This window comes from Hipposideros armiger, unplaced genomic scaffold, assembly GCF_001890085.2.
Source record: "Hipposideros armiger isolate ML-2016 unplaced genomic scaffold, ASM189008v1 scaffold_149, whole genome shotgun sequence".
Taxonomy (NCBI): Eukaryota; Metazoa; Chordata; class Mammalia; order Chiroptera; family Hipposideridae; genus Hipposideros; species Hipposideros armiger.
In genome coordinates this window covers 1,997,920-2,023,380 of record NW_017731499.1, presented here as the reverse complement: position 1 = coordinate 2,023,380, position 25,461 = coordinate 1,997,920, and the positions used below count along the sequence as shown (strand labels likewise).

The following is a 25,461-nucleotide window of genomic DNA, read 5'->3' as shown; positions in this document are numbered from 1 at the left end:
CCAAATATTCCTTATCAGTTCACATGAAATTAAATATGACATCAAGGGATTCACGTAAGGGATATAACTTGAGTTGCATTTTCAAAATTTCCTGTTATGTAAAAGGAACAGAAAAGTAAAGAGCGGTTCGTTTTATAGGAGAAAAACAAGAATCCCTCATTCTTCAAGAGCACTACGCTATACAAAATATTTTCTTCAATTAAAAATATCCTTAACATGGCCGCTTTGTTTGTGAGAGATACTAAGATTGGAGGAGATGAAGAAAGACAACTTTTTAAGGAATTTTGCTGTCTTTTTTTTTTTTTTTTAAAGATTTTTATTGGGGAATTGGGGGGATGGGAACAGTGCTGGGGAATTGGGGGAAGGGGAACAGACAAGTTGTTGTCGTTTTGTTCTTCAATCTAGTTGTGGAGGATGTTGCTTCACTGGCCCAAGTTGGCACCATCATTGTGCTCTTCTCTGGCGAGGCAGATCAGTCACCGGCTTCTGGACGGCCGCTCACTGCGGCTGCTGGCCGCTCACGCTGGCTGCTGGCTACACACGGTAGCCCATGGCAACCCACTGCCACAGGGACTGCAGCCTACGCCGTCGCCGGCGACTCAAGGCATCCCAGCTCCAGGTTGAGCTGTTGTTCAGCATCTTAGCTGTAGAGGGCAGTGTCACTGGCCCTCATATGTGGGATCCGAACCGGGGCTCTCTGGCATCCCAAGCGAGTTCTTAACCATCGCGCCACTCGGCCGGCCCAGAATTTTGCTGTCTTTAATATACTTCTCCTTGGAATTTTTGTAAAGGACTGCAGTAAATACTTGAATTTTGGTTTTTTTCTGGGAGGAGTTGGGGGGAGTAGGCCACATTGTGTTAGGTTGTGTCATTGAATATAAAGCAGTGCCAAGATGGGGCCAGAGGGCACCTGGGCTCTGGATTATATAGGCTGGGCCTTGTTAGGCTACTGTGCTGTCACAGCCTTAGCCATAAAGGGCTGACAGGTTTTTGTGTGGGGGAAAAACAAAACACGGGTGTATCATCTAAAGTAACCTTCTTTCATGCTGAAGAATTACTCAAACAATTTGTTTTTCTGTACAAATGCGTATGTCTTGGGTTAACTCTCTATATAAATATGTGATAAAATTGGGGTTTTTTGAAATTGGAAAAGCACTCATTAAATGGATTTTATACATACATACACACACACTCACACACTTACACACTTATACACACTTAAATGAATCAAAATCCTGAGTGATGTAACCTTTTAACTCACTGTGGCAAGACTTGATCCAGGGTAGCCAGTGGTTCTGTTTTAGAGAGTAAATGCATTTGGATTATAATGACTTGCTTTTATGAAACTGGGGTGGGTCTATGGCCATACCACCCTGAACGCGCCCGATCTCGTCTGATCTCGAAACTGGGGTGGGTAGTGGATGGTGAAAGATACTCAGTTTGAAAATGGGAGTCTCGGAATGAGACAAATCAAATGGCTAGTACTGATCTGAGGGTAAGCGGTGAATCTGACCAGGAACCAGGGGTGTATGCATTACCCTGATGCCGTTCGTTCACTGGGTGCTTTTTGAGCATTTGTTATGTGCCTGGCTCTGTGCTGGGCTCCGAGGCTAGCAGGATAAATCAAACATGGCCCCTGCCCATGAGGATCCATACCTTGTGGAGAAGAGGGGCATCTCAGCAGACACTTCGAGCCCTCTTTCGGGACCCTAAGGATGCAGAACCCATGTCTTCCAGGATTCAGGGCAGAGTCAGCCACCCTGGTGCTGGGTCTTGGGGACAGTATTGAGGAGATCCTAACCAGTCATGCACTGCGAGAGGCCTAGCCTGGTCTAATGAGGGTGGGGCGACCCTGGAAAGGCACATGCTGGCCAGACTGTGTTAGGTTTTCTGCTCTAGGTAATAGGGGGCCATCGATTGCCATTTGGCAGAGGAGTCGCATGCTTAGGCTTGTGTTTTTAAAAATATAAGTGGCAGGGAAGCAAAAAAAAAAGGGGTCTGTGACGACTGAGGGCCTGAATGTGGAGGCAATGGCTCATGCGGATGCAATTGCGGGGCCTACTTTGCAATGCTGAACTCAGAGATGGCTGGATTTGAGGCTTGTGGTGACCGTAATGGTGACACAGAGGAGAAATTGAGGATCAACTGATGTTTCCAGGTTGATGCTTCGTTTTCCCGGAGAGGGTGGTACAGGAGGAAGAGGAGGTTATGGGGGAAAGCAAGATAGATGGGTGTGGTTTGGAACAGGCTGAATTTGTAGCCTGTGAGGTATGAATTTCTTTGGAAACATATATGCCGTGAAATATTTTGATCCACTTATTAAGTATTTGGGAAGTTTTAGACTATTGGTTTAGATGAGGAAACAACACATCGTATGGAGGCGTTTTACAGTTGTAAAGGAAAATGCACTCACTCAGGAGTTGAGGTTTAAATTCTGTTCCTGGTTCTTCAGCAACCTGGATGTATGTAGTGGGTGAGCTGCCTCACCCCTTCAGGCCTGATGCTTGTCAGATGGTAGACATCTGCCCTAAGCCCACTTCCCTCCTAACAGCTGGTTCACTATTTGTAAACAGAATAGTATGTTCTGAGAAATAATCCAGCTCTCTTCATTAAGAGCTTTGGGTGTGATGCACTGCTTCCTGTTGGATGCGGTGCTTCCGGCCAGGGCTCCTTCTTGGAATCAGATGAGGATGCTTCCCAGGCCTGGCAGGGTCTCTCCCTCGCTCAGCCGCACGCCTCTCATGCACTCCGCCCTGTGTTTCAGATCACCGAAGTGGCCTTGGAGTACAACAACTGTCACGGGGACCAGGTGGTGGGGCGGCTCCTGCAGCACCTGCGGCGAGTGGACGCCCCAGTGTCCGAGTCTCTGGTGCCTGAGCCCCCGGCCCAGCTGCCAGACGCACCGCTGATAGCGGCGTCCCCCTGCTGCAACACCGTGGTGCTGCCCCAGTGGCACTCCATGTCCAGGACCCACAACGTCTGTGAGCTGTGTGTCAACCAGACGGCCGTGGGCCTCAGGCTGAGCGCGGTCAGCATGCCGCAATGTAGCTTTCTTGAGATGGCTGCAGCGCTGGATTCTTTCTACCTCAAGGAGCAGGCCTTCTATCACGTGGCATCGGACAGCATGGAGTGTAGCAATTTTCTGAGCTCCTACAGCCCTTTCAGCTACTACACTGCATGTTGCAGGACCAGGAACAGGGCCGGGATGGGCTTCATTGACTCCGAAGCCCCGAGCATTGCATTTTCTTCCCTTGAGAAGGAATGTGAGGTCAGTACCCCAGGCTCCATTCCTCACATTGAGGAGAACAGGCCTCTCTTCCCTGAAGTGGACATGGACAGCACAGACTTCACAGGCCTGAGCTGCAGGACCAACAAGACCCTGAACCTGTACCTTTTGGATTCAAATTTGTTTTGGTTGTATGCAGAGAGGCTGGGTGCTCCGAGCACCACTCGGGTGAAAGAATTTGCTGCCATTGTTGATGTGAAAGAGGAGTCTCACTATATCCTGGATCCAAAAGAAGCTCTTATGAAGCTCACCTTAGGTACTGTAAGCACTTTACTTCCCCAAGCGGAATAAGTTTGCGTAACTACTTGTATCTAGCGATCTCATTACATTTGGTCATGGGGGTGATGTCACCTCTTTAGCTCGTTTGAAATTTTAGACTGCAGTTGGTCATAATTTTACAAGAAGCTAATTTTGTCTATGAAATGGAACAGAAACTTCCTAACTCCAAATTTTGGGTAAGTTTGTCCTTTAGCCTTCGGAGGGGATGAGCCCACTGTTCCAGATGGGCAGAGCCTGTCCCATGTCGAAGGTAGGGTGAGCTGCTGTTGGTGGGAACCTGGCCCCTGTGATGAGAGTCCTTCTGATGGGAACGCCCCAAGGGGTTGATGGCTGTGAGCCCCAACAGCAGCTTCAATCTCACGGAACTTAAACGATAGAACTGCCTGTCCTCCCTGTTTGTCTCACAGGTTTAAATGTATAGGTGTCAAGATCTAATTTGTTCTACTGCTGTTTTATAACCAATTGGGGAATGCTGCTTTGACCTTGGGTGCATTGTAACAAACATTTGTCAAGTACAGTGCAATAAACAAGTGTAAGGCGCAAAAACCACTTTTGGTAGGAGTAAGGTCCCATTAGGCAAAGGTATCCCCCGAACTTGCCCTTGGGGCTTGACAGTACCAGTGAACTAGCCACCTGCCCTGTTCCCAGGCCTTTGCTGACATCCTTGATGTGTGCACAAGGAAGTGAGAATTCAAAGCCATGTTAGTTCAGCCTCATTGGAAGCAAGGAGGAAAGTCAGTGTTTGCCAAATGGAGACAGGACGAGTTTGGTAGGGAAGAAAACCTTTTGTTTTCAAGTTTTAGAGGGTATGACAATAAGAGTAAACTCAGAGCCTCTGAATAAGTCCTTTGAGTTGTCTTTTAAGCCCAGAGGAAGCTTGTTTCTACATTAGACACATTTGAAAGGCTCAGTAAATGTTGATTTTTCTATATCGAATTATATATTATAAACACGAAGGCTCTTGAGTGTTTAAAGGACCCTGTGTCCAGTCACTTTATGAAGTGCACTCTTAATAATTTTACAAATTGCTCCTAATTCGTGTTTTCTAAAGTTACATTTTTGGTGTACTGACTTTTGTTAAAATGAAAAAAATGAAACAAGCCTCTATTTTTTTAAGTGTTTATTGGGTTTTCCTGTTCAGTCATACTCAAACATTCAGTAAGCTCGTAATGTGTTAAGGGTAATCTGAAAGAAGCCTTCTTAAGATTTCTTTTCATCTCCTGTATCTATTCTGAAATACCTAGCTCAGTTGCTCTTTGTCCTGTAGTTGGTGACAGAATTTGTAAGGGTCCTTATAAAAAAACATTTACTGGGTGTCATTGTTGGTTTGGAGAGTTGACTCAAGTCAGCTGTTTCTGGGGGTGGTCTCAGAATTGAGTCTTCATTCAGATTAGGAATTAATTCTTGGTTTTATGTTTCAAAAACATAGCCAACTAAGCGTTATTCAAATGCTGATAATGACTTCTCTTTAGTATTCACATAACATTCTTCACTTCCTCCCCCTCTACAGAACATTTCATTGTTCAATAGGACCTCCAAATGGAGAGAGTTAGAAGAAATTAAAGAAGTGAAACACAGATTAGTGCTGCTTCAGATGATCCCAAACAATCTGAAGACAGTGGCGTTTGGGGGAGGGTACAACTGTTGGTTCAAGTTAGGTTTTTGGGTTATTTATGAGTTTAATTTATGCACTTTTCTGCTAAATATAATTGAGTTTATTTTTCTTAACCTTTTAAGAAAGAAACTTGAAGAACTTTAATAAAGGGGAAGAAAACCCATAGCTCCTTGTCCTCAAATGAACACGTATTAAACACCTTTCACATTACAGTAGCTGGTGCAATTATTGCCTTTGTAGTTATACTTAAAGGTCTTCGTATTGTAGGTTGAAATCTCTTAAAAGATTGTGGCATGTTGATGATTTTTGCAATCTCAGATGTCTATTTGTGGAAACACGGATAGCATTCCTAGTCTGTGAATATTAGAGCATGTATACTACATGGTGTTTTGTTACCTAAATTACTGTCTGCTGAGTTAATACCACCAAAGCTAAACATGGTGCCACCCTGGGCAGCCTTTTTCAGGGTTTTGCCAGTAGGCGAAGTGTTAAAAATGTGAGCCTGTGAAACCATCCCACTTTTTTAAATGTAGAGTTTAAAGTAGGTCATTTTCTCTTTATTTTTAGAGTCTTTCATTCAAAACTTCAGCGTTCTCTACAGTCCCTTGAAAAGGCATCTTATTGGAAGTGACTCTGCCCAGTTCCCTTCTCAGCATTTAATCACTGAAGTGACAACCGATACCTTTTGGGACATAGTCCTTCAAAAGCAGGTATGGAATCACGAGAGGGGCAGAAATCAACCCATCTATCCCCATTAAAATTGTTTCTAAAGCTGTAAATCTTAGGGTGAGCGGCTGACTGTGCTGTATGGAAGGTTAACCACATGACAGACTTAACTGCAGAACATGTGTGAATGACATGTGGTTTTCTAATTGCAGAATGTCCTTAAGAAAGCACAGAATTGGAAAGTTCTAAAGATTACATTTTCACTATAAATTGTGCATGAGCAACATTTATCGAATGCCTGCTGGGTTCTGAGCACAGTGAGGACATGAGCCTGTTTCCCAGGCACCAGTAACAGCCATCTCTCCTTCTCACAGGATGTTTTGCTGCTTTATTATGCACAGTGGTGCGGCTTCTGCCCATCCCTCAATCACATCTTTATCCAGCTAGCTCGCCTCCTGCCACCGGACACGTTCACTGTGGCGAGGTAAGGAAGCCTGGTCTGTAGCACCTTGGGCTGTGTGTCTGTCTTCACCCTTCCTTACAGCTTGGCCATATGGTTTGCAAGGCTCTGCCCGTTTTTCATTAACTGTGGGTAAGACTTGTTTGAATTTAATTGTCAGCTTAAAGCCACGAGCAAAATCTTACTGAAACAAAAGTTTTCCAGATGAATTCTCTGTGTTCCTTCCATGATGTTGCATGTGGTTAGCTCTGATTGGATTCATAGGAAGGTGAGTGCAGTTCTGTGGGAGCTGTGCTGACCTGGTTGCTAGGACAGCCCTCTGAGTGGCCCATTGTCTGGACTACCACAGGAAGGGTGCCCATGGAGTTGCATAGCTCTGGGGCCTCAGCCCAGGGAAAGGGGACCAGTCCCTGAGGTGCTACCAGCCAGCCCTGGGACCCAGGCCTGGTTTTTATCCTCATTCCTAAAATTGAAAGATTGGTGGATATCCACATATTCTAGTTTTATGATTCTGTGGATACTGTATGTGGGCTCTTTAGTAAAAAGTTTAAATCATTGTTTTGTAAAAACAAAGCACAAAGAGTTTTTGTATAAGGCAGTAAGCTGTTTGGGGAGAAATTATTTAGATATAAGCTGTATCTTCTCCCCCCCCCCAAAAAAACCACTCCAGATTAGAATTAAATATAAAAGATCAATTCATAGAAAAAAATAGAAGGTAGAATGTTAGATTTGTTAGTTCCTTTGACAGATGGAAATTTTCCAAAGTGAAGTGGTTAAAAAAATGAAAGAAAAGTGAACAGATTCCACTAGAAAAATGTGCAGTGAAAAATAAATAAGGAAAACATACTAAAGGAAAAAAGCTATATTTTACTATATTTTATAGCAAAGATATTTCACCTATTATATATACTATAAGTGATGATGAGAGCCAAATTTGAGGAGTTACAGTGCTGAGAGATTTTTTTTTTTAATTGGGGAATTGGGGGGATGGGAACAGTGCTGGGGAATTGGGGGAAGGGGAACAGACAAGTTGCGTCGATTTTTTTTTTGTTGTTCTTCAGTCTAGTTGTGGAGGACGTTGCTTCACAGGCCCAAGTTGGAACCATCATTGCGCTCTTCCCGGGCGAGGCAGCGTCACTGGCCCTCATATGTGGGATCCGAACCGGGGCCCTCTGGCGTCCCAAGCCAGTTCTTAACCATCGCGCCACTCGGCCGGCCCTGACAGCTTCTTTTGAATGTCTAATATATATCTCCAACCAAAACAAAGCTCTTGATTTCTAGTTATGCCCTCAACCCACCACAGAAAACTCAGTCCTAACTGCTTTCTCACCAAACCTTCATTAATTCAATCAATACCACGAATTTCTACTCTGATGAGTAAGCCAAAACACCAGGGTCATCCTTGATTACTACTCTATTTCCACTACCTCCCCCTAGCTCCACATGCTGTTAATCCGTCACCAAAGCCGTTTCATTTTATCTCCAGATGCCATCTTTGATATGTCTTCTCTCCATCTTTCTCCTTTGCTCTCCTACTCCTGGTCTAGGCAATCATCATCTCTGCTCTAGAATCCTGGAATAACCCCTTCATCTGTTTCCTAATCTCTTGCTCTTTAATCCATTCTCTACAGCAACGGTTCTCAACCTGTGGGTCCTGATCCCTTTGGGGGTCGAACGACCCTTTCACAGGNCTCAGAACATTGAAGCAGGCATGAGTATCATCACTCTTTTTATTGAGGAGGAAACCGAGGCACAGAAAATTAGATAATTTGCCCAGAGTCACACCTGTAAGTGAGGGGCCAAGGTTCAGAATCAGGCATTCATACTCCAGACTCTGAGAAATTACAATGGTTTAAGATGCTACTGAGAGGAAAACCTGGTCTGTCCATACAATGGGATACTATTAAGCCTTAAAAAGGAAGGGCATTCTGACACGCAGTACAATATGGATGAACCCCAAAGGCATTCATGCTAAGTGAAGTAAGACACAAAAGAGCAAATTCTGATGGTTTCACTTGTCTGAGGCACCTGGAGTAGTCAAATGCATAGAAAGGAAGTAGAATGGTGGCTGCCAAGGGCTGGGAGGAGGGGGATGAGTGTTATTTAACGGGTGCAGAGTTTCGTTTCGCAAAACAGAAGTGTTCCGGAGACGGATGGTGTGATGGTCGCACAGCAACACGGATGAATGTACTTAATGCCGTTGAGCTGTACACTTAGAAATGGTTAAGATTGTAATATTTTACAACAGTAACAAAAAATGGGGGAACAGCTGAGAGGGATTCCTTTCTGAAGAAAGGACATAAACAGGCTTTTCCTGTAAGAGGAGAGAGTAAAGAAGTAGGGAAATTATAGTCTAATAAATGTAGATGAAAACAATAACATAGTTTCATTTATACTTATTAAATTAACAACTGCTTTTAAGTGACAGAATCTTGTTTTGATAAAATAAAGTGAAATTGGCGCAGTCAGATATAGCTAATAGAATAAGTAAATTGACATAACCCTTTTGGAAAGCGTTTTAGCAACACTGGAAGAAGTTACAAAAATGGCTATACATTTTTGACTCGGTTAATTTCACTTTAGGGAATTAAGGAGCTAGTCACAGTACCGTTATTTATATCCAACTATAGAGGAGTGGTTAAGTAAATTATGGTTGGACATTTGATGGGATTTGGATCCATTCATTAGAACAACCCTTTGCATACAATGACTTGAAAAGAAGAGAGGATGAGATATGTGATTACTGCTCTTCACAATATGTAGCCATCTACACCAAACTTGAATGAGCGTCCTCGAAAGAGGTCCTGATTAGCCCAAGGGAATTCCAAGTGGATGTTTACAAATGTTTTTCTTCTTAATTTTACAGTTTGGTCTTTCTTTGAAGTAAAAATCGGGAGAAAAAAAGCATTTGATTATAGAATAAAGTATTTTAACACCACTTGTTTTAAAAATGGAACTCTAATATTTTAGGTAGGTAGGAGTGCCATTTTGTTAGTAAAGCTGTTTAAAACCATTATTATAATTTGGTTGTCATTTTTTTTTTAAGTGAATTTCATCCTTTTGGACAATTGCACGACACTGGTCTTCCCCCCCCCCCCCCCAACACACCCATACTTCCTGAAAACTTTGGTCAAGTTAATGAGTCAAAACATTTCCATCATTTATGTGCACTGTTGGTGAATAGGGCCGAGCGGCCCTGTACTGGTCCCCTCCTAATAGAATGTTCTTTTGCTTAGTCTGAGAAGCCCCTGGGGCTAGGGGGACCTGCTGCATGCTCAGCTCAGTGCCAGCTGTAGGAGGGGCTGCCACCTAGTTCAATAATACTTAAAACACTGTAGGTTGGGTGGGTAACTGAGTTCAGATACCATTTTCTGTATTAGAAAATTAATTTTAAATCTGCTAAGGAAATACAACTTTTTTGGCCTCCATCCACATTTACAAAATATAAAATAGAGTATAGTATATCTTTTCCAAAGTTTTCCTACATCATCAGAGAGGCTTGATGTAATATTTCGTGCAATGATTTCCTTTTTCCAGAGTGAATTCAAGGATTAAAGTACTGGCTCAGGTTCTCAGTTAGGTAGACTCCTCCTGAGGTATCACTGAGGCACTTTGTGGGAGGTTCATTTTACTTTCAGGACATTACATTTCCACTCAGCAAGTGGAAAGACGCCTGGCCCTGGAAGTATCCGTACTTCGTGCAGGAGCTGTGCCAGCTGAGGGCTGGTAGTGCTGTCACCAAGAGGGGCCGCCAGTGAGGCCGCAGAAGAGGCTCCAGGCTCTTCAGTTGGAGAACGTTCTGACAGATGGGAGTTTCTTGGCTGGTCTTGTACTTTTTCTCTTCTTTCCCTTTTCTAGGATTGATGTATCTCAGAATGACCTTCCTTGGGAATTTATGGTTGACCGTCTTCCTACTGTCTTATTTTTTCCCTGCAACAGGTAATGCTGAATTTTTTCAATATTTGGGCAGATGGGATTTGTTCACTGAAAATGAAATGGGTTTAAGATACTTCACAGAAGTGAAATGTAAATCATTAGTTATTACTAAACTATTTTGAATAAAATCTATTGTTAAAAGAAATGTGCCATTAGGGACGAAAGGTAAAAGGGCTTTCGTGTCACAGTGTCAGCTGTGGTGGTTTTTGGTAAGAAGTTTGCCCTCCCAGAGTGTGTTTTACACGAGCATGGATGTGGCCCGCAGAGCCCGTTCATTTTCTTGGCCTTCTGAGCATCTGGTGGATGCCAAGATTGACAGCAGAGAGCCCCACATTTCTGAAGGGCAAAACAATAGGCATCTGCTGAGCCTTACGGGGTGTTGGGCCCCACCTGCCCGAACTTCCACGGGCGTCATTTCTCACTGAGCCCTGCCCACAACCACCTCGTGCCTCTTGTGCAAGGAGGATATGGGGGTCAAGAGCTTTCTCCCCAGGTACACAGGCTTCCATGTATGGCAGCCACTGGGTTGTCACCTGGGTCTCTTCACGTTTGTCTGAGTGGTGCTCCAAGGTTAGTGATCACTGCAGCTACCCTGCAAGTCCAGCAAGGAGGGGTGGATGTCGGCAGAGGGGACCCATGTGGCAATTAGTGACTGTGGGTGCAGATGTTTTGGTAGAAAGGAAGTTAACTCTTGGCCTTTTAAAGCCTGATAAACCAGATAATCTGTCCCTTTTTTCAGGTTCCCTTTTGTTTTTAAAAGGATGTGTCCTCGGGGACCCAGTCACATGGCTTTGACAGTGTCTTTACTGGGAAAAGCATTTGCCCGATTATTTTAGTGCGGTCCCTAACTCACGTGTGATGTGCACTGTTTCAATTTCCTGTCCTTACTTTTACTGTCGATTACGGCCACTGCCATGCTTTTTGTGTTGCTCTGGGAGAGTGCTTCCTTCATAGATATTGAATCATTTCCTTGTTTTTTCCGCTTTATCTCAAAGAATTTTTGCTGGAATACTTCCTGTGGTAGCAGGGTCTTGTCAAATCACGCACTAAAAACAGAGCATGACTCACCCTGTGCTGCTGATTGTGTAGTGATGAACCTCTTTTCTTTCTAAGAAGCATTTAAAGAGCCCCACAGTCACGAAACTGTGGACAATAACACCAGCAATTCCATCTGTGTGGGACAGAGGTTGGGCATGAAATTTAATGGAGCATAATTTTGGAATTCCAAACACAGTTTGGAAACTTACTGAAGTCGTAATACCTAGCAGTGGCCTTTGCATGAAGAAGTTCTCAGCAACTAGAATCTGTGAATATGTATTGAAAGAGATGGAGAGAGAGACACAGTCCTGGTGGCCAGGAGTTTTGTGTTTGGGGCCGAAGTCTGGGGTGAAGTGTCTTTCATTACAAAGCTTCCCAATCAGTCAGCATGGAGCTGAGCTCGTCCCCCAGGCTACGTTTGGGTCACTGCAGCCCCTTACTATTTTCCTTGCATTGGAAAGTCAGGGGCCCGGCCGAGTAGCTCAGTTGGTTAAGAGTTGGCTTAAGAGAGCGAGCTCTGAGCAACAGGACTGCTAGTTCGATTCCCACATGGGCCAGTGACACTGCGCCCGAGCTGAGCCATCACTGAGCTGCCAACAGGTGGCAGGATGGCTCAGCTGGTGTAACTACAAGGTTGCCTGTTCGATGGTGGGCTATGCCTACTCACAACTCACCTTGAACTGAGCTGCCACCTGGATGGCTCAGTGGATAGAGCGTGTACTCTTTTTTTTTTTTCAGCTGAGCCATCCTGCTACCTGTTGGCAGCTCAGCTCGGGCTGGGGATTGAACCGCTGTTGCTCAGAGTTTGCACTCTTGAGCGAGCTCTTAACCAACTGAGCCACTCGGCCGGCCCTAGAGCACACGCTCTTAACAACAAGACTGCTTGGACGCTCACCCGCAACCAAGATTGTAACACAGCACCCTGAGCTTAGAGGCCACAAGCTGCCGATGGGCAGCCAGATGGTGACTGGCGCCCTCCACAACTGAGATTGAAAAACAACAACTTGGCTGGTCCCCCTCCACAATTCCCCAACACTGCTCCCGTCCCCCAATTCTCCAATTTAAAAAAAAGGGAGGTAAATATCGAACATGAAAGGACTGTTCAGTTCTGTTTTAATGGGAAGAGCTTGGTAAACCAAAGCCTTACTGCTTTGGAGTGGAATTTTTCTTATTTCCTAAAAATAAATGATAGTCAGAAGTAAAGTAATCTCGTTAGCTTGTCCAACGTGAGTGTTCAGTTTACTCAGAAGTAAATATGCAAAGGATATGAGCTGACAGCTCGCAAAAGAGGAAATGAAAAAGACCGATTGATAACATGTACTAAGACCCTTTTCACAGTGCACATGCTTATGTTATTTTTAGTGAAAAGAATATGAAAGTGTAAATGTTTTGATAAAATACAAATGTGTGCATGCACTGGATTAAACCGTGTACAGAAGGTGTCAAGATGTTGACAGTGATGCTTTTGGAGGTGTGAGGATTACAAGGGATCTGGAGGTGCCTCTTGTGTGCTTTTTACATCCTTTGCAAATTGTCTTTCGTGAGCACATCTTATATTCATGAAACGGTAACCACTTGAAAGAGCTTGTCTTCTGCCACAGCGTGCGACCTCAGCTGCCTCCTGCTCCTGGCAGGGCCAGCCTTCCTGTGCCGGGGCGTCTTAGAGCCACTCTTTCTGCCACCACTCTCTGTGTGACATTTCAAAATACAGGTGCTAGGAGATCAGAAGTGGTTTCACTGTAATGTGTCCCTTGAGGAGGGATCTCACCTCTTCAGAGGGAACAGCCCCACCCGCTCTCAGTCCTATAGCCCCTTCTCTGGAAGGTACCTTACACCCCATTTGTCATTTTTATATCTGGCATTTTTATGTGCTAGAGGTGCATAAACGTGAATTTAGAGGAGAGTCAGATGGTGGGACTGCACTTTCAAAGTGATTACTTTTTTGGAAGCCATTTGTTGGCCCTTGGTGTCCTTGCTGCTTCTAAAAAGTGTGGAAGCCTTTTAGCATGCCCGTGGGGTAGATTCTGGGAGATTGCTCAGGGACTCTCAAGTGGCATGCTTAACGAATGTTGGCTTCTGTACTGCAACTGTCTCCAGATACACAGGTCTCTCGGCAGCTCCTTCCCGGGGGTCATTCGCGTGTACTCTGTGCCCTAGAAGACCAGGTTGGTGCTGCAGAATTTAGCGGCAGCTCAGCTCTGCTTGTCGCTCCTCGCCTGCACTTGACAGGGGCCAGGATGATTTTAGTTGTCGATCGAATGGCTGGGCGGCCCATTTGAAGAAAGCTTAAGAAAACTGTGCTTTAAAGGAGGGCGTGGTTATATGCTTACCCCCCAGATGTTTGCAGTTATTCCATTTACCTGAACGTTTCCATAAACGTATAAAATGGGGGCATATTTGATTTTAATTTTCCTGTGATTTTTTTATTTCATAGGGAAAGGACTACCCATTCATAGAACACCGTTGGTCTTTTCTTAGGTATTTGATCAGTGGCTGTGTGTGTGGAAAGGGCGTGCAAACTTTACATGAGTGGTTTCTGGTTGGTTTTTTTAAGGAACTATGTGATTTTTTAAAATCTTGACATTCACTGAGCATCCGGGTAGCTCATGTAGTCCTTACAGCAGTCCTGTGAGGGAGAAGATACTCGTTACCCCTTTACAGATGAGGCAGTGCAGGGGCAGAGAAGTCACTTGACTAGGAGTTTCCTGACATGAGCAGTAGTCCTGTGAGCCCGCCCCACGCAGGTGGCCTCTGGAGACCCCACTTTTAACCTCCATCCCTTTAATACTTCAAGGTGATGGTAACCGCTGTCTGCCCACCTCATGTATAAAGCTGGTGGTTTTGATGTATTGCAGTCGGGTTATGTATACACAAGGAAATGTATCTGGTAGAAATTTTGATTGTCAGACAATTAAATGACAAATTCTAAAAAGGAATGTTCTACATCCAGACTTGCAGTGATGCTTTGGGGCAAACACCCTTCCCATGTCACCCTCCTTCCTTATCCTCTGTTCTCGGGGCCAGGCAACGTCAATTCCTCAGTCCCTGGGTCGGTCTCTTTGTCAGAGTCCGGGGCTCCATTAATACCTCTCTCATTGTGGCAATGAAAAATGTCTCCAGATGTTGCCAAATGTCTCCTGGGGTGGACAGTCGCCCTCAGTTAAGAACTCCTGCCTTGGATAATGTGGAATAAATGCTTGTTGAAGAAGCCGGGCTGAGTGTTTCGGGGTTTTTTCTATTTCACCAAGCACTGTTGATGGCCACAAGAGTGACGTGGGTGACAGCCCTGCTGCAGGATGCCCCTCCCGACATACCACTTGGCCTCCCAAAGTACACAGAGGCCGCGCTGCCCGTGTTCCCAGTGCCCTGCGTCGTCCCTGGTTTAGGCTCTGGCCTGGAAGCTCTTGTGTGTCTTGGAAGGTTGTGAATAGAAACTGAGCTCTTTGTCCTCAGGAACAGACACAGGTGTGAGATAAGCCACCTTAATTACAGAACGAGCATGTGGGACAGCCTCAGCTTTACAGAACATTTTTTGCCCAGATAACCTTTTTCTTGCTGACTTCAGTAAGGAAAATCCTTGGAATGACTTGTGGGAAAGAAACGGCCTGACCTCCAGGAGCAGTTTGGTTTGGGACTAAACATGGTGTTACTTTCATCTCTGACGCCTTTCCCTTTCTCTCTAGAAAGGACCTAAGTGTGAAATACCCCGAAGACCTTCCCATCACCCTTCCAAACCTGCTGAGGTTCCTTTTGCATCACTCAGAGCCTGCTTCTGTCCCCCAGAACTTGGCTAACCCTCCTACCAAAGAGTGTCTTCAGAGCGAGGCAGTCTTACAGCAGGCGCACATCTCCCATCTGGAGAGACAGATCCGGAAGCTGAGGGCGGAAATCAGCACCCTTCAGCAAGCGCAGGTGCAGGTGGAGGCCCGGCTCTCCAGCGCGCGCAGGGATGAGCACCGGCTGCTGCTGCAGCAGCAGACCCTGCAGCAGCAGCACCACCTGCTCCAGCTGCACAGCGAGCAGCTGCAGGCCCTGTATGAGCAGAAGACCCAGGAGCTCGAACAGGTGGCCCACAAGCTCCAGGAGCTGGCCGACGCCTCGGAAAACCTGCTCACCGAGAACGCGTGGCTCAAGGTCCTGGTGGCAACCATGGAGCGGAAGCTGGAGGGCAAGGTCGGAGCCGAGAACCTCACTCCCCCTGAGGCGGCGCGCTCGGACCGCCCTGAGCCCTCGGGGGCCTCCCAGTTACCTGGCAGCGCCCCTCCGCCTGCCAATGTCAGCTCCCCGCTGGTGTCCGAAAGGAGCAATGACAACAGGACAGACTAACTTTCAGAATGACATGAAGAAATCAGAGGTGAAAACTGTACATTGGGAATATATTTATGCAAATTTTATTGAAATTTATTGTAAATAAAGATTTTCTCAGTGGTCTAGAAAATCAGCTTGAATGTCATTTGACTTTTATTGAACAGAGATGACATCCCTTCCACTTATTGCACAAACTTGGTAGCTTTGAGACAAAAACAGTAGCACAGTCCATTTGTAGATTTGTCTGAAAAATTAGTCCATGTTTTCGTGGCTCAGTGTCTTGAGTTCCCTCCCCATTCTCCTACTGTTGCTTCTGTGATGACATGCAGGATGAAAGGTTCATTTCTTGACTGATTAGTCAGAAAGCTTGAATGCAACAGTGGGCTATTCAGAAAGAATCCAATGAGAGGTCATAACTTACTAAGCCAGTTGAGTGTGTGGCTCTGGTGTCTACGCTAAAAAAAGTAGCTACTGATAAATAAGAACAGTGAAAGCTATTATGTGGTGGATCACCAGTTCAACAGGCACTTCCACTTTCCTCCCAGACACCCCCACGAGTGCCCCACTGTGCCTGCGACCCTCACCCGGCACTGCCAGCATGCTGATGGGATGGATTCAAACTGCAAAGATGTTGTCCCTGGCGACCGGGGAGTGGGATAGAGAACTTCCAGCAGTCAAACTAAGGAGAAAGTGATGTTTCATCAATTCAAAAGCAAAACTTCACTGGCACGGTAAAAACCTCAGGGCAAGTCTGACCAGCAAGGGATGGTCATTTTCAAGGTCAGGCTCAGAGACTGAAAATGCAAGTCCCAGGTGCTCCTGGGTTACGCACGTGAAAGACAGCCTAGGTGTATGCTGCTGGCTGTGGAAAGTAGAGGTAGAAAGCTTGGAAGTTCTGGAATGCGAGGGGAATGGACCAAACACCCCTACACCTTCCACATTTTTCTTGAGCATCCTTCATTAGAAAGCAAACCTCCCTGATCGTCAGGTTGGCACCTTTGGAACTTCTGTCCCCGCTTCCCGGCCTGCCGGGCCTCTGCTGCTCTCCAGTCTAACTCATACACTTGGCCCTGCCCAGTCAGGGGCCAAAGACGTTTCCTCTTGTCTTCAGTTCAAATTTCCTAACTAGCTACCACCCCGCCCCAAGCCATTACTTCATGACTGACCCCCAATTTAGGCATATGCTGCTAAAATAAATGTTCCCTAAGCTTCCTCGGTGTTCTAGAAAGTAGATTAGTTCAACGTGCTTTTCAGAGGAGACTTGAATGAGGCCATAGGTGCTGCCGTCAGCCTGACCAGGAGCCCAGGGCTCTGACGGGTGGGGGTGGCTGGCATGGCTGAGGCCCCCCATGGAAGCCCCCTGTCCATGCTGCTGGCAGGCCACTCAAGTCGGAGGTTAAGCCAGAGCTGGCCTCCAGCTCATTAGCAAGGATGCTGATACAAGTCAGAGTTTAATCAGGATAGTTTCGAATGTGCTTACAGTGGTGGGATTAAAAATCGAAGCGCGTTCACTGAAGTATACAGAAGGGACACCTTAGAGATGCAGGCTGGGGACGCTGGCCCGATCAAGAGCCACCAACTCCTCATCTTTTTGAAAACCAAGTCCTGAACCTCAAACACTCTCCCCCCGCCCCTCCCCCCCGGTACCCACCACTAGGCATGTGCACATGCACACAAGAAATGACCTTCCACCACACTTGGTACTCTCATAGTGGGTCAGGGGGGTCTCTCCTTCTAGGTGACCTGCTGAGGAAAGTGAAATCCAGTACCCAGCAGGTGGATGGTAATCTGAGAAGGAAGCTAATTTGTAAAAAGGGAAGGCGTGGGGGGAACCTCTTAAGTCCCCTACCACTCCCCTCCAGTGCAGAATATATTAAATACAACAGCAAAACAAAAACCACAATTTTCTCTCTTAACTGGGCAGGTTGGGTGTCAGGTAAAGGTAGCCTGTTAAGTAATGCTGGGTGGGTGTGGGGACAGGGAGTGCTCAGCATGCTCAAGACCAAGGGGACAAGAAACTGCTCTGCCACTAGGACGCCTGGCAGCCCTCGGGACGCGTGCCCTGACTCATCCTTCACTGGCTCCCAAGCAGCTGCAGTAGCTTCCTTGCAATAACTCCACTATTAACAGGAACTGGTATTTAAAGACCAAACCTACCTAGAGAAAGGGGGTGGGGGTGGGGGGCGTGGTTTTTCTATGCATTGCTAACCAAGCAGAAATCACCAAAGCACCCCAACAGGTCAGCCCCGAAACTTAAAACTGACATGTCACATCCCCTACATAACACACACGTATATATTAGAGGCCCCTGCCAAGTGCAACGTGGGCCTTCCATGTCTAAGACCCTCCTCCACAGCCTGGACTCAGCTCATCATCAGTGCGGTCAGTCCCATGTATGCTATCCGGTATTTTTAAAAATCAGCAAAAAAGGCTTAAGCACGTGCTTCTGGGGCCTATTTACAGTTCACAGGTTTGTGAGTTCACGCATTACAGTAGTAGCTCCATCAAAAACAGGCTCAGCTAAACATTCAAGTAACAAAAGCGCTACAGGGCTGTGAGCCCCAGCAAGGTCAGGCCTGCCCACTGCCTGCAATGGGCAGCCCCACCAGGAGACCAAGGAGGTGCCCAGGGCCACCGAGTCCTGGCTCGGGACAGCCGGGACCCCGGGAGTCAGTGCATGCGATGACGAAGCCCGGCGAGGCCATGCCAGCAAGTGTCAACCCCTCCTCTCAAACGGCAGCATGTCTGGGGGTTCCCCCTCCCACGCCTCTCGGCTGGCTGTACACATGCCCAGGAGCCTCTGCATCCCAGCTCAGCTGTGCACTTCTGGGCCGTTGGGGGTCAGCTTGGCCTTCCTCTCCACGCACGGTCCCTTGGCCGAGTACTGCACCAGCAGGAAGGGCTCCTTGGTCTCGCCATCGCCCACGATGCTTTCCTCGTCCTCTGACTGGCTGATGCGCTGCAGCCGCAGGTAGCACCAGCAGCCCAGGATCAAGGCCCCCAGGGCAGCGATGGCAATGAGGATGACAATGACTGTGACCACACCCGTGGTGGGGCTGTGGTCCATGATAGACATGGTCAGCGCAGGGGAGGCTTCCGAGGCAGGAAGCTCTTGGGGGTGGCCGGCTCAGCAAGGCTGGAACTCAGGCTGGACACGAGAGCCCTAAAAGACAAAATGACATTAGGCTACACTGGGGACTCGGCAGGGCACCCTGATGGCACACAAGCTCCGCTGGCTCTTCCACAGGGTCTGTTTTTAATCAGTTCTGAAGCCTGACCGTCCCATCCTCGTCCTAGTGAAAACACGCTGGTTGGCTTTCGCTGTTTTCTTGGCTCGTGTGTTACTAGCCGCCTCGTCACACCCCGGCCCGTGTCCATGCACTACCTTCAGTGCTTCTGCTACCAGACAGGCAGCCACAGAGCCTGAGATGCAGGGAACGGGGGCCCCGGTGACCCCACTGCAGCAGAGGCTTGAAAGAGCGTCTGTGCCTCGTGATGGCCAGAGACGAGGGATTCAACAGCAGGAAGTGACATCAGCTCCTCTCGCAAAGAGGCAATGTATGCAACTCAACCAAGTCTTCCTGAACACCTGGGAGAGGGTGCGGCAGATGACAGCCCTTGCCCAGGGGAACTGCAGCCGCCTGAGAAGAGCCCCGGCCCACCACACCATCTGAGAGGGACGCAAGGCAGCCGAGTCCTGGAAGATGGAGGCACTCGGGACAGACTGCCCCTGCCCTCCCCGGAGCGCAGCGTCTGGCGCAGGAGCCAGACCAGACCGACCACAAATGGGTCAATACACCAAATGCCCATCACTACAAATGCAGCAACGCCATGCCAGGAACTTAGGGGACCAGGTGCCGCGATGCTGAGCTGGGAGGCACTTAGGGAGACGATGCTGATGCTAAGATGCACAGGAAGAGCCAGCCCTGGGAAACAGCACCTGCTAAGGCTCTGCAGGCAGGTGCAAGGAGCCGAGGGCACCGCTGGCTGAAGACCGTTTGGGTGGGGGCGGGGAGGGGGTGTGCATGCTGGACCACCACCTGCTAGCCTCCTAACCTCTGACAACTCTCCCTGCCTCACTGAGCCTCACAATCTGCCTGTTAAATGGGGCTGGCTGGTGGGGGCAAAGGAGAGCACAGCTTTGGGGAGCGGAGAGAGAGGAAAAAACCCCAGGCTCTCTCGTCGGTGAGGCAGATGAGGCCAGGGAGAGCAGGCTGGCTGAGGAGGGAGGGGCTGAAGCTGGCGGGCTCCCCGGTCCCGAGACCCTGCACTGTTTTTCCCGCCTCACCGGAGGCAGAGCAAGTAACAGTAACACGCAGGTGGTTATGAGGATGTGGAAAAGCCCGTGGCACCTTCGACACAAGTTCAGCGCTCAGGACGAGTGAGCTGTCTGAATTCGCTGTTTTGAGAAGACTGACATGAAGGCAGGTAGCCGGCTTTGGAAGGAGAAAGTTTTCCCTCCCAACAGGATGGAACCTGCCGTCCTTGAGCAATAACAGCCTTAATTAGAAGTGATTCTCATCGACACCAGGAAGTCTCCCCCTCACCCCAGGCCAGTTCTGTCTGAAGGTCAGTGCCCCACAGTCTGTGCAGGCACCAGGCCCTGGGAAAACTCTGCCGACTCTCGAGTTCCACCTGCCACCATGCCCATGTTTGCAGAGGGGTCCCAGGCTGGAGAGAGGTGACCAGGCAGGACGGGGGTGATACTGCTGGTGTCCCCTTCTTACCAACTCCAGGGTCAGGCGGCTGCCATCACTCTCAACGGGCTCCCTGGTCCACCTTGCGGGCCCACTGCAGCCAGTGCCCATCACCCAGAGCGAGCCCTTACCGTGACCTACAAGACCTGGCGTGTTGGGTCCCCACGCCCTGCTGCCCGGGCTGGCCCATCTGCCCAAATGCTCTTTCCCTCTTTCCCTTGTTCAGTGGTTCTCAGATGGGGGCAACTGTGCTACCCAGGAAACATTTGGCAATGTCTGGAGACATTTCTGGTTGTCACATTAGTGGTGGGGCTGCTACCAAATCGAAGAGAGACCAGGGGTGCAGCTCTAGATCCCACAGTGCACAGGACAGCACCTTCCACCCCCAGCGAGAGTCAGTGGTATGGAGGCCGAGAAACCCTGACCCGCAAGTCCAGCTCAGGCAGGGACGCCTCCTGGCTTGCCGTCCAGGAGGGGCTTTGTCCTGGGACTGCACTCGCTCGCTCCCTCCAGGGCACGAGCCTCAGTGTGCAGCCCTGCTTTTGTGGCACAGCCGTCTGGGTAGCACCTACCTCCCCCCGTCAGACTGTGTGCTCCCTGAGTGGCCCTGCACACCCCTGTGCCCCCACGTGCACAGGTCCTCCTGGCGTCTCTCCCTCAGCCCTGCTCAGCTTGTCCTGTCAGGTGACCCCTGACCCCCCAGGAGCCTGCCAGCTGCAGCTGGGGGAACCCGTCCCAACCTCCCTTTTGTCTTCCTGCTGTGGAAACCACCCACCTGCCTCACCCCTCCCCACCTCCCTATGTCCACTGGACCTCCTGTGTCCGGTGCCTGCCCTCCACAGCGCGATCATGGGCAGGAAGGCGCGTCAGTATTAATTCGGAAGGGGAAGTGTATGTGCGTTTAGGGAAGAGTGGGGGTGGTTTGGGGGCAGGAAGTAGGAAATCAAACAATAGCAGCAAGACCTGGGAAGGGTGACCCCAGCGGTCCCTGGAATAATGAGGAAACTGAGGCAATGATAGCCCCCTGCTCAAACGGACTCTCTGAGAGGCCTGGTGACCTCAAAACCCTGTCTGCTGCCCCCGCCCCAGGCCAGGGATAGGCACAGCCAGGTCTGGGCCCCTCACCCTTGTAAGCACAAAGCCAGGTGAGCAGGACATAGTCACGTCTAGCCTGTGGTCCCTGGCCCTGCCCGGAGTGCATTTGTTCCTTCCTTCACTCAGCAAGTATTTCCTGAGAACTGCTCTTTAAGAAAATCTGATCATTTTTTAATGATCCCCGGCTCAGAACCCTCTCCAGCATCAGCAGAGACTCTAAACTGCTTGGCTCCCCGAGCTTCTGCACTTTCTGTTCCTTCTGCCTGGAATATTCTTCCCTGATTGCCCCACATCTGGCTCCTTCCTGTTTGGGGGGACTTTCTCAGAAGGTGCCTTCCCAGACCACGCTGGCTCCAGACGCTCCTCCACCCCACACTCAAAATCGCCTTACACTACTTCACTTTATTTCCCGGCGCGTTCTGCTACCTGAAATCCTCCTGGGTCAGGGAACGTGTTTCCCTGACGGCTGTGTCCTTCCCGCAGTGGACTCTGAGCCAGAAAGCGGAGGGCATGGACCATCTTGTCTACTGTGGGATCCCCAGTCCTATTATCGGCACACAGCAGGTGCTCAATAAATGTCTGCGGAGTGCTCCGAGCCTGGGGATGTCATGCTGAGTTAGAGGAGAGACACTGCTCTCATGGGAAGCGTGGTCGGCGGCCCCCACCCCTGAGCCTACTCCCTCACTCCAAAGCCACACCCGGGACCCTGTGCACGGGTGCCCATGCCTGTTCCAACAGACTCAAGGAAGCCTGCAGCCTGCGGGGCCTCAGGACAGGCTGCAGCCTGAGTGCGGGGGTGGGAGCAACAACGTGCAAGTGGGTCCCGGGCAGGCCTGAGCCCACGGAGGGGCAGCTGTCACCTTGAGTGCTGAGCTTTGGGGAGGGGAGGAGGCCTCTGAAAAGCAGAGCCCAGAGGAAAAGTGAAGCATGAGGCAGCCAGCTGGTTCTCCCTGCACCCCCTTCGCCTGTGCTGGACCCCACCCTGCTAGCTTCGCCTCTCCTGGGGCCTCCCCCACTCCCACCCGTGCCCCTCTGAGCCAAGGTGTCTCCTGCAAGTCAGCTGACCCCTCGCCATAATCCAGGAAAGCCCCTAGGTGGGACAGGGACAGCTACAGCTTGGGCTGAGGAGGTAGATGCTCAGGCTGGGAGCTGGGAAACCTGACCCCCCTCAGAACAATCATCAGAGGAGTTAACATTTATTCCACACAATCATTTAACCCTCCCAACAACCCTGCAGCTAATACTGCTCACCGTTATCCCCATTTTACAGATGAGGAAACCGGCGCAGAGCATTTGGATTGCCTAAGAGTGCATAGCTAGAAAGCGGGATGTGACCCGAAAAGTAGGGCCCAGCAGAGCACAGGGAGGGGTCTTCCAAGTGCAGAGGGCCAAGGCCAGCCTGGGGGTCAGAGCACAGCTAGGGGCCTGCAGTCTCTGGGCACTCTGGGGGTTGGTGATGGACCCACCTCTGTAGCATCTCCTTGCCAGCTGCCTCAGTCAGGACAAAGGCTGGCACTGCAAGCCCAAGGCCATCTGGATCCCCCCAAACATACAGGGCCAATCCTCCACCCTCCCTCCACCCTCCCGCCTAGTGGGCCCTCGGTCCCTGCCTTCCTCGGCCAAGGGTGGCCTGACCCTTGGAGCTCATCCACTGCTCCTGGAAAAACAAGCTGTAAAGCCCAGCCTCGTCAGTCTGCAGAAGCCACTCCTCTGAGCTCCCTACCCGCTGCTCCCTCTGCCCACCAGTGAGTTTAAAAGGATAGCCCCTGCCTCAGCCACCAGCGGGGCTGAGTGCAGGCATCTCCTATTATCCTGCCGTCCCGCAGAGGCCCACAGCTTATGCTAGGTGAGGTTCCAGTTATACCTGCTTCTTCAAGGGACCCCAGACTAAGCCTTAAGCCCACTCCACAGGTCACTGCACAGACTCAAAGCCCAGTGGGGCCACAGCCAGTAGCAGAGTAGATTCAGGTCCCCTCCTTTGCCCCACCCCACCACTCCACTTGCTAGTGTAAGCTGTTTTGACCCAGCCAAGCAAGCCAGTCCTCATGGCCCGTTTCTCAGTGTGCAAATGGGTAGAGGCCCTGACCTCACCCACCAGGCTGTGGGGAGGATGAGAAGTGATAAATGGGAAAATGGAAGGGCCACTGCGCTACTGGGTTAGCATGACATCAGGCACCATGCTTTCCTGGGTGCCACAGAGAGGACAGTGACCCCTTCGGATCCCTTCTCCCCAAGGAGCTGCCTTCAGGAGGGTACAGAGTCTGGTCCAGGCCCAGAGCCACAAATAGTCCCTTCCTCAGAGACATGCTGCCGCCTTCTTGCTTCTGGGCATATCACGAGTGTCACCCAGCCCAGGTGGACACCAGCTCTCCGCCCCCGCCCTGCAGCCTCCACCTTCTGGGGCTGTCTGCTCCCAGGAGGCCAGCCCTGCCCCTAGGGGTTAAGACACAGCCTCTCCCCCAACAAAGTCATCTGCTGGGCCAACAAACCAGGCTCTTCCTCCTCAGGGGACCCCAGTTCACAAGCCAGAAACATTTCCTGCCTGGTTTCTGATTAGGAACTTAGGATGACAGGGAGGAGGGGGCACAGCTGGGCACAGCCAGGGTGCAGGTGGAAGGTCTGCTCTGTGCCAGGCCCCAGCAGGCCCTGGGGCCCAAGGATGCACCCCACAAGGCCCCTGCCCTCCGAAAGCCAGGACCAAGATCTGCTGGGATGCCCATGGGAGACTAATAATTACGGGGCTGTGCCCTGCTCTGTGGAACCTCTCATCTCATCCTCCACCCCCACCCATTACACCCCTGTCCTCCTGAGGAGGAAACTCACACCAGAACCCCCTAGGTTCCCCTGTGTAGAAGAGGAAGCTGGCTCAGGCAGAGCCCCGGGACTGCCCCAAGGTCAGGCCCTGTTTCCTGGGGCCCAGTTGAGGCTCATACCCCCACCCTGTGAATCAGTCACTGGTGAGTCTCTCAGCCTGCCCCAGGGCCAGCCCACTTGGCCAAACAAGTTTGGTAATAATAGTAGATTATTATTACCGACAAAAGTTGGCAATGATTACTATGTGCTAGTCACTGAGCTGAACACTTCAAACAGATCGTCTCCTTTCAGCCTCAAAACAACTCTCAAGTTGAGTTACTACGCCCACTTTGCAGATAAAAGAATCTGTGGGTCTGAGAAGTCAAGTCAATTGCCCAAGGTCACACAGCTCAAAAGTAGCTGCGCAGGGATTCAAATCCCGCATTTCAACCGGGATGCCAACCGGATTCTGGACACCCACCTCCCCACTCCGCGGTCTAAAGGGCCAAGAGACACGTTCATTAAGTCTGGCTCCCGCCATGGCAGGATGGTTGACGGGCCTGAGGGTGCGATGCGGGGGACAACAGGGATGACAAGCACCAGAGCAGCTCCCGCGTGCTGAGCGAGGGCGACGTGCAGGCTCGGTGCCAGGCGCGCTCCACGCACCCTCTCATTTAACCCTGCCAAGCGACGCTGTCGTCCCCCCCCATTCTACCAAGGAGCTATGCTAGGCTGGAGGGAGGACAGGGGCTTAGCTCCGAGGGCGACAGCTGGAGGGGGAACGACAGCTGGAGAGACAACTCCAGTCTGCCTGACGGGTGGGGGAACCACGGGACCCAGTCATGCCCACGCCGCGCAGTCACCACTGACAGAACCCGGCACCAAATGCTGTGGCCCGTCCTTAGTTTCCCCACCTGCCAAATGGGGCGCCAGACGTCGCCAGACCCCCATCCCTACCCCCCGGAGCCCTCCTGAGTACCCTGGGGGCTGCCAGGACCCCCCACCTCCACCGTTATTTTTAAAAACCGCGAAGTGTCGGGAGGAGCCCGGCGGCCGACCCAGGGCGGGGAACTGCAGGCGGCGGTGGGGTTCAAGTGCGGGGTGTGGGGGGGGACACCCGCTTTCCACAAAGCGGCCGCCGCCCCCCGCCGTCTCCTTTGTCCGGACCTCGCCGCCGCGCAGCGGACAAAGAACCCCCGCCCGCGGGCGTGGCCCCCCGGAACAGACCCTCCCCCCGAAGCCGCGTCCCCGCACGGGCTGCCCCTCCCCCGCCGTCGAGACCCCCCCT

At 50.0% G+C, this 25,461-nt stretch overlaps 2 protein-coding genes across 6 annotated transcripts in view; one reads left to right on the top strand and one right to left on the bottom strand.

Annotated features, from left to right (window-relative positions):
* Nucleotides 1-15,804, top strand: part of TXNDC11 (thioredoxin domain containing 11) — a 60,008-nt gene extending 44,204 nt beyond the window's left edge. For 4 of the 5 annotated variants that reach the window (XM_019650902.1, XM_019650900.1, XM_019650901.1 and 1 more), the window contains 5 exons: nt 2,765-3,542; nt 5,748-5,890; nt 6,221-6,330; nt 10,165-10,245; nt 14,964-15,721. In XM_019650902.1, the coding sequence (XP_019506447.1) occupies nt 2,960-3,542; nt 5,748-5,890; nt 6,221-6,330; nt 10,165-10,245; nt 14,964-15,606 (1,560 nt within the window). In that variant the 5' untranslated portion in view covers nt 2,765-2,959 and the 3' untranslated portion in view covers nt 15,607-15,721. Of the gene's footprint in view, nt 1-2,764; nt 3,543-5,747; nt 5,891-6,220; nt 6,331-10,164; nt 10,246-14,963 lie in introns of all 5 variants that reach the window. The other variant, XR_002124925.1, reaches the window with a different exon arrangement.
* SNN (stannin) overlaps nt 15,719-25,461 on the bottom strand; it is a 10,108-nt gene continuing 365 nt past the window's right edge. The window contains exon 2 of the mRNA XM_019650904.1: nt 15,719-18,751. Within this exon, the coding sequence (XP_019506449.1) occupies nt 18,401-18,664 (264 nt within the window). The 5' untranslated portion in view covers nt 18,665-18,751 and the 3' untranslated portion in view covers nt 15,719-18,400. The remainder of the gene's footprint in view (nt 18,752-25,461) is intronic.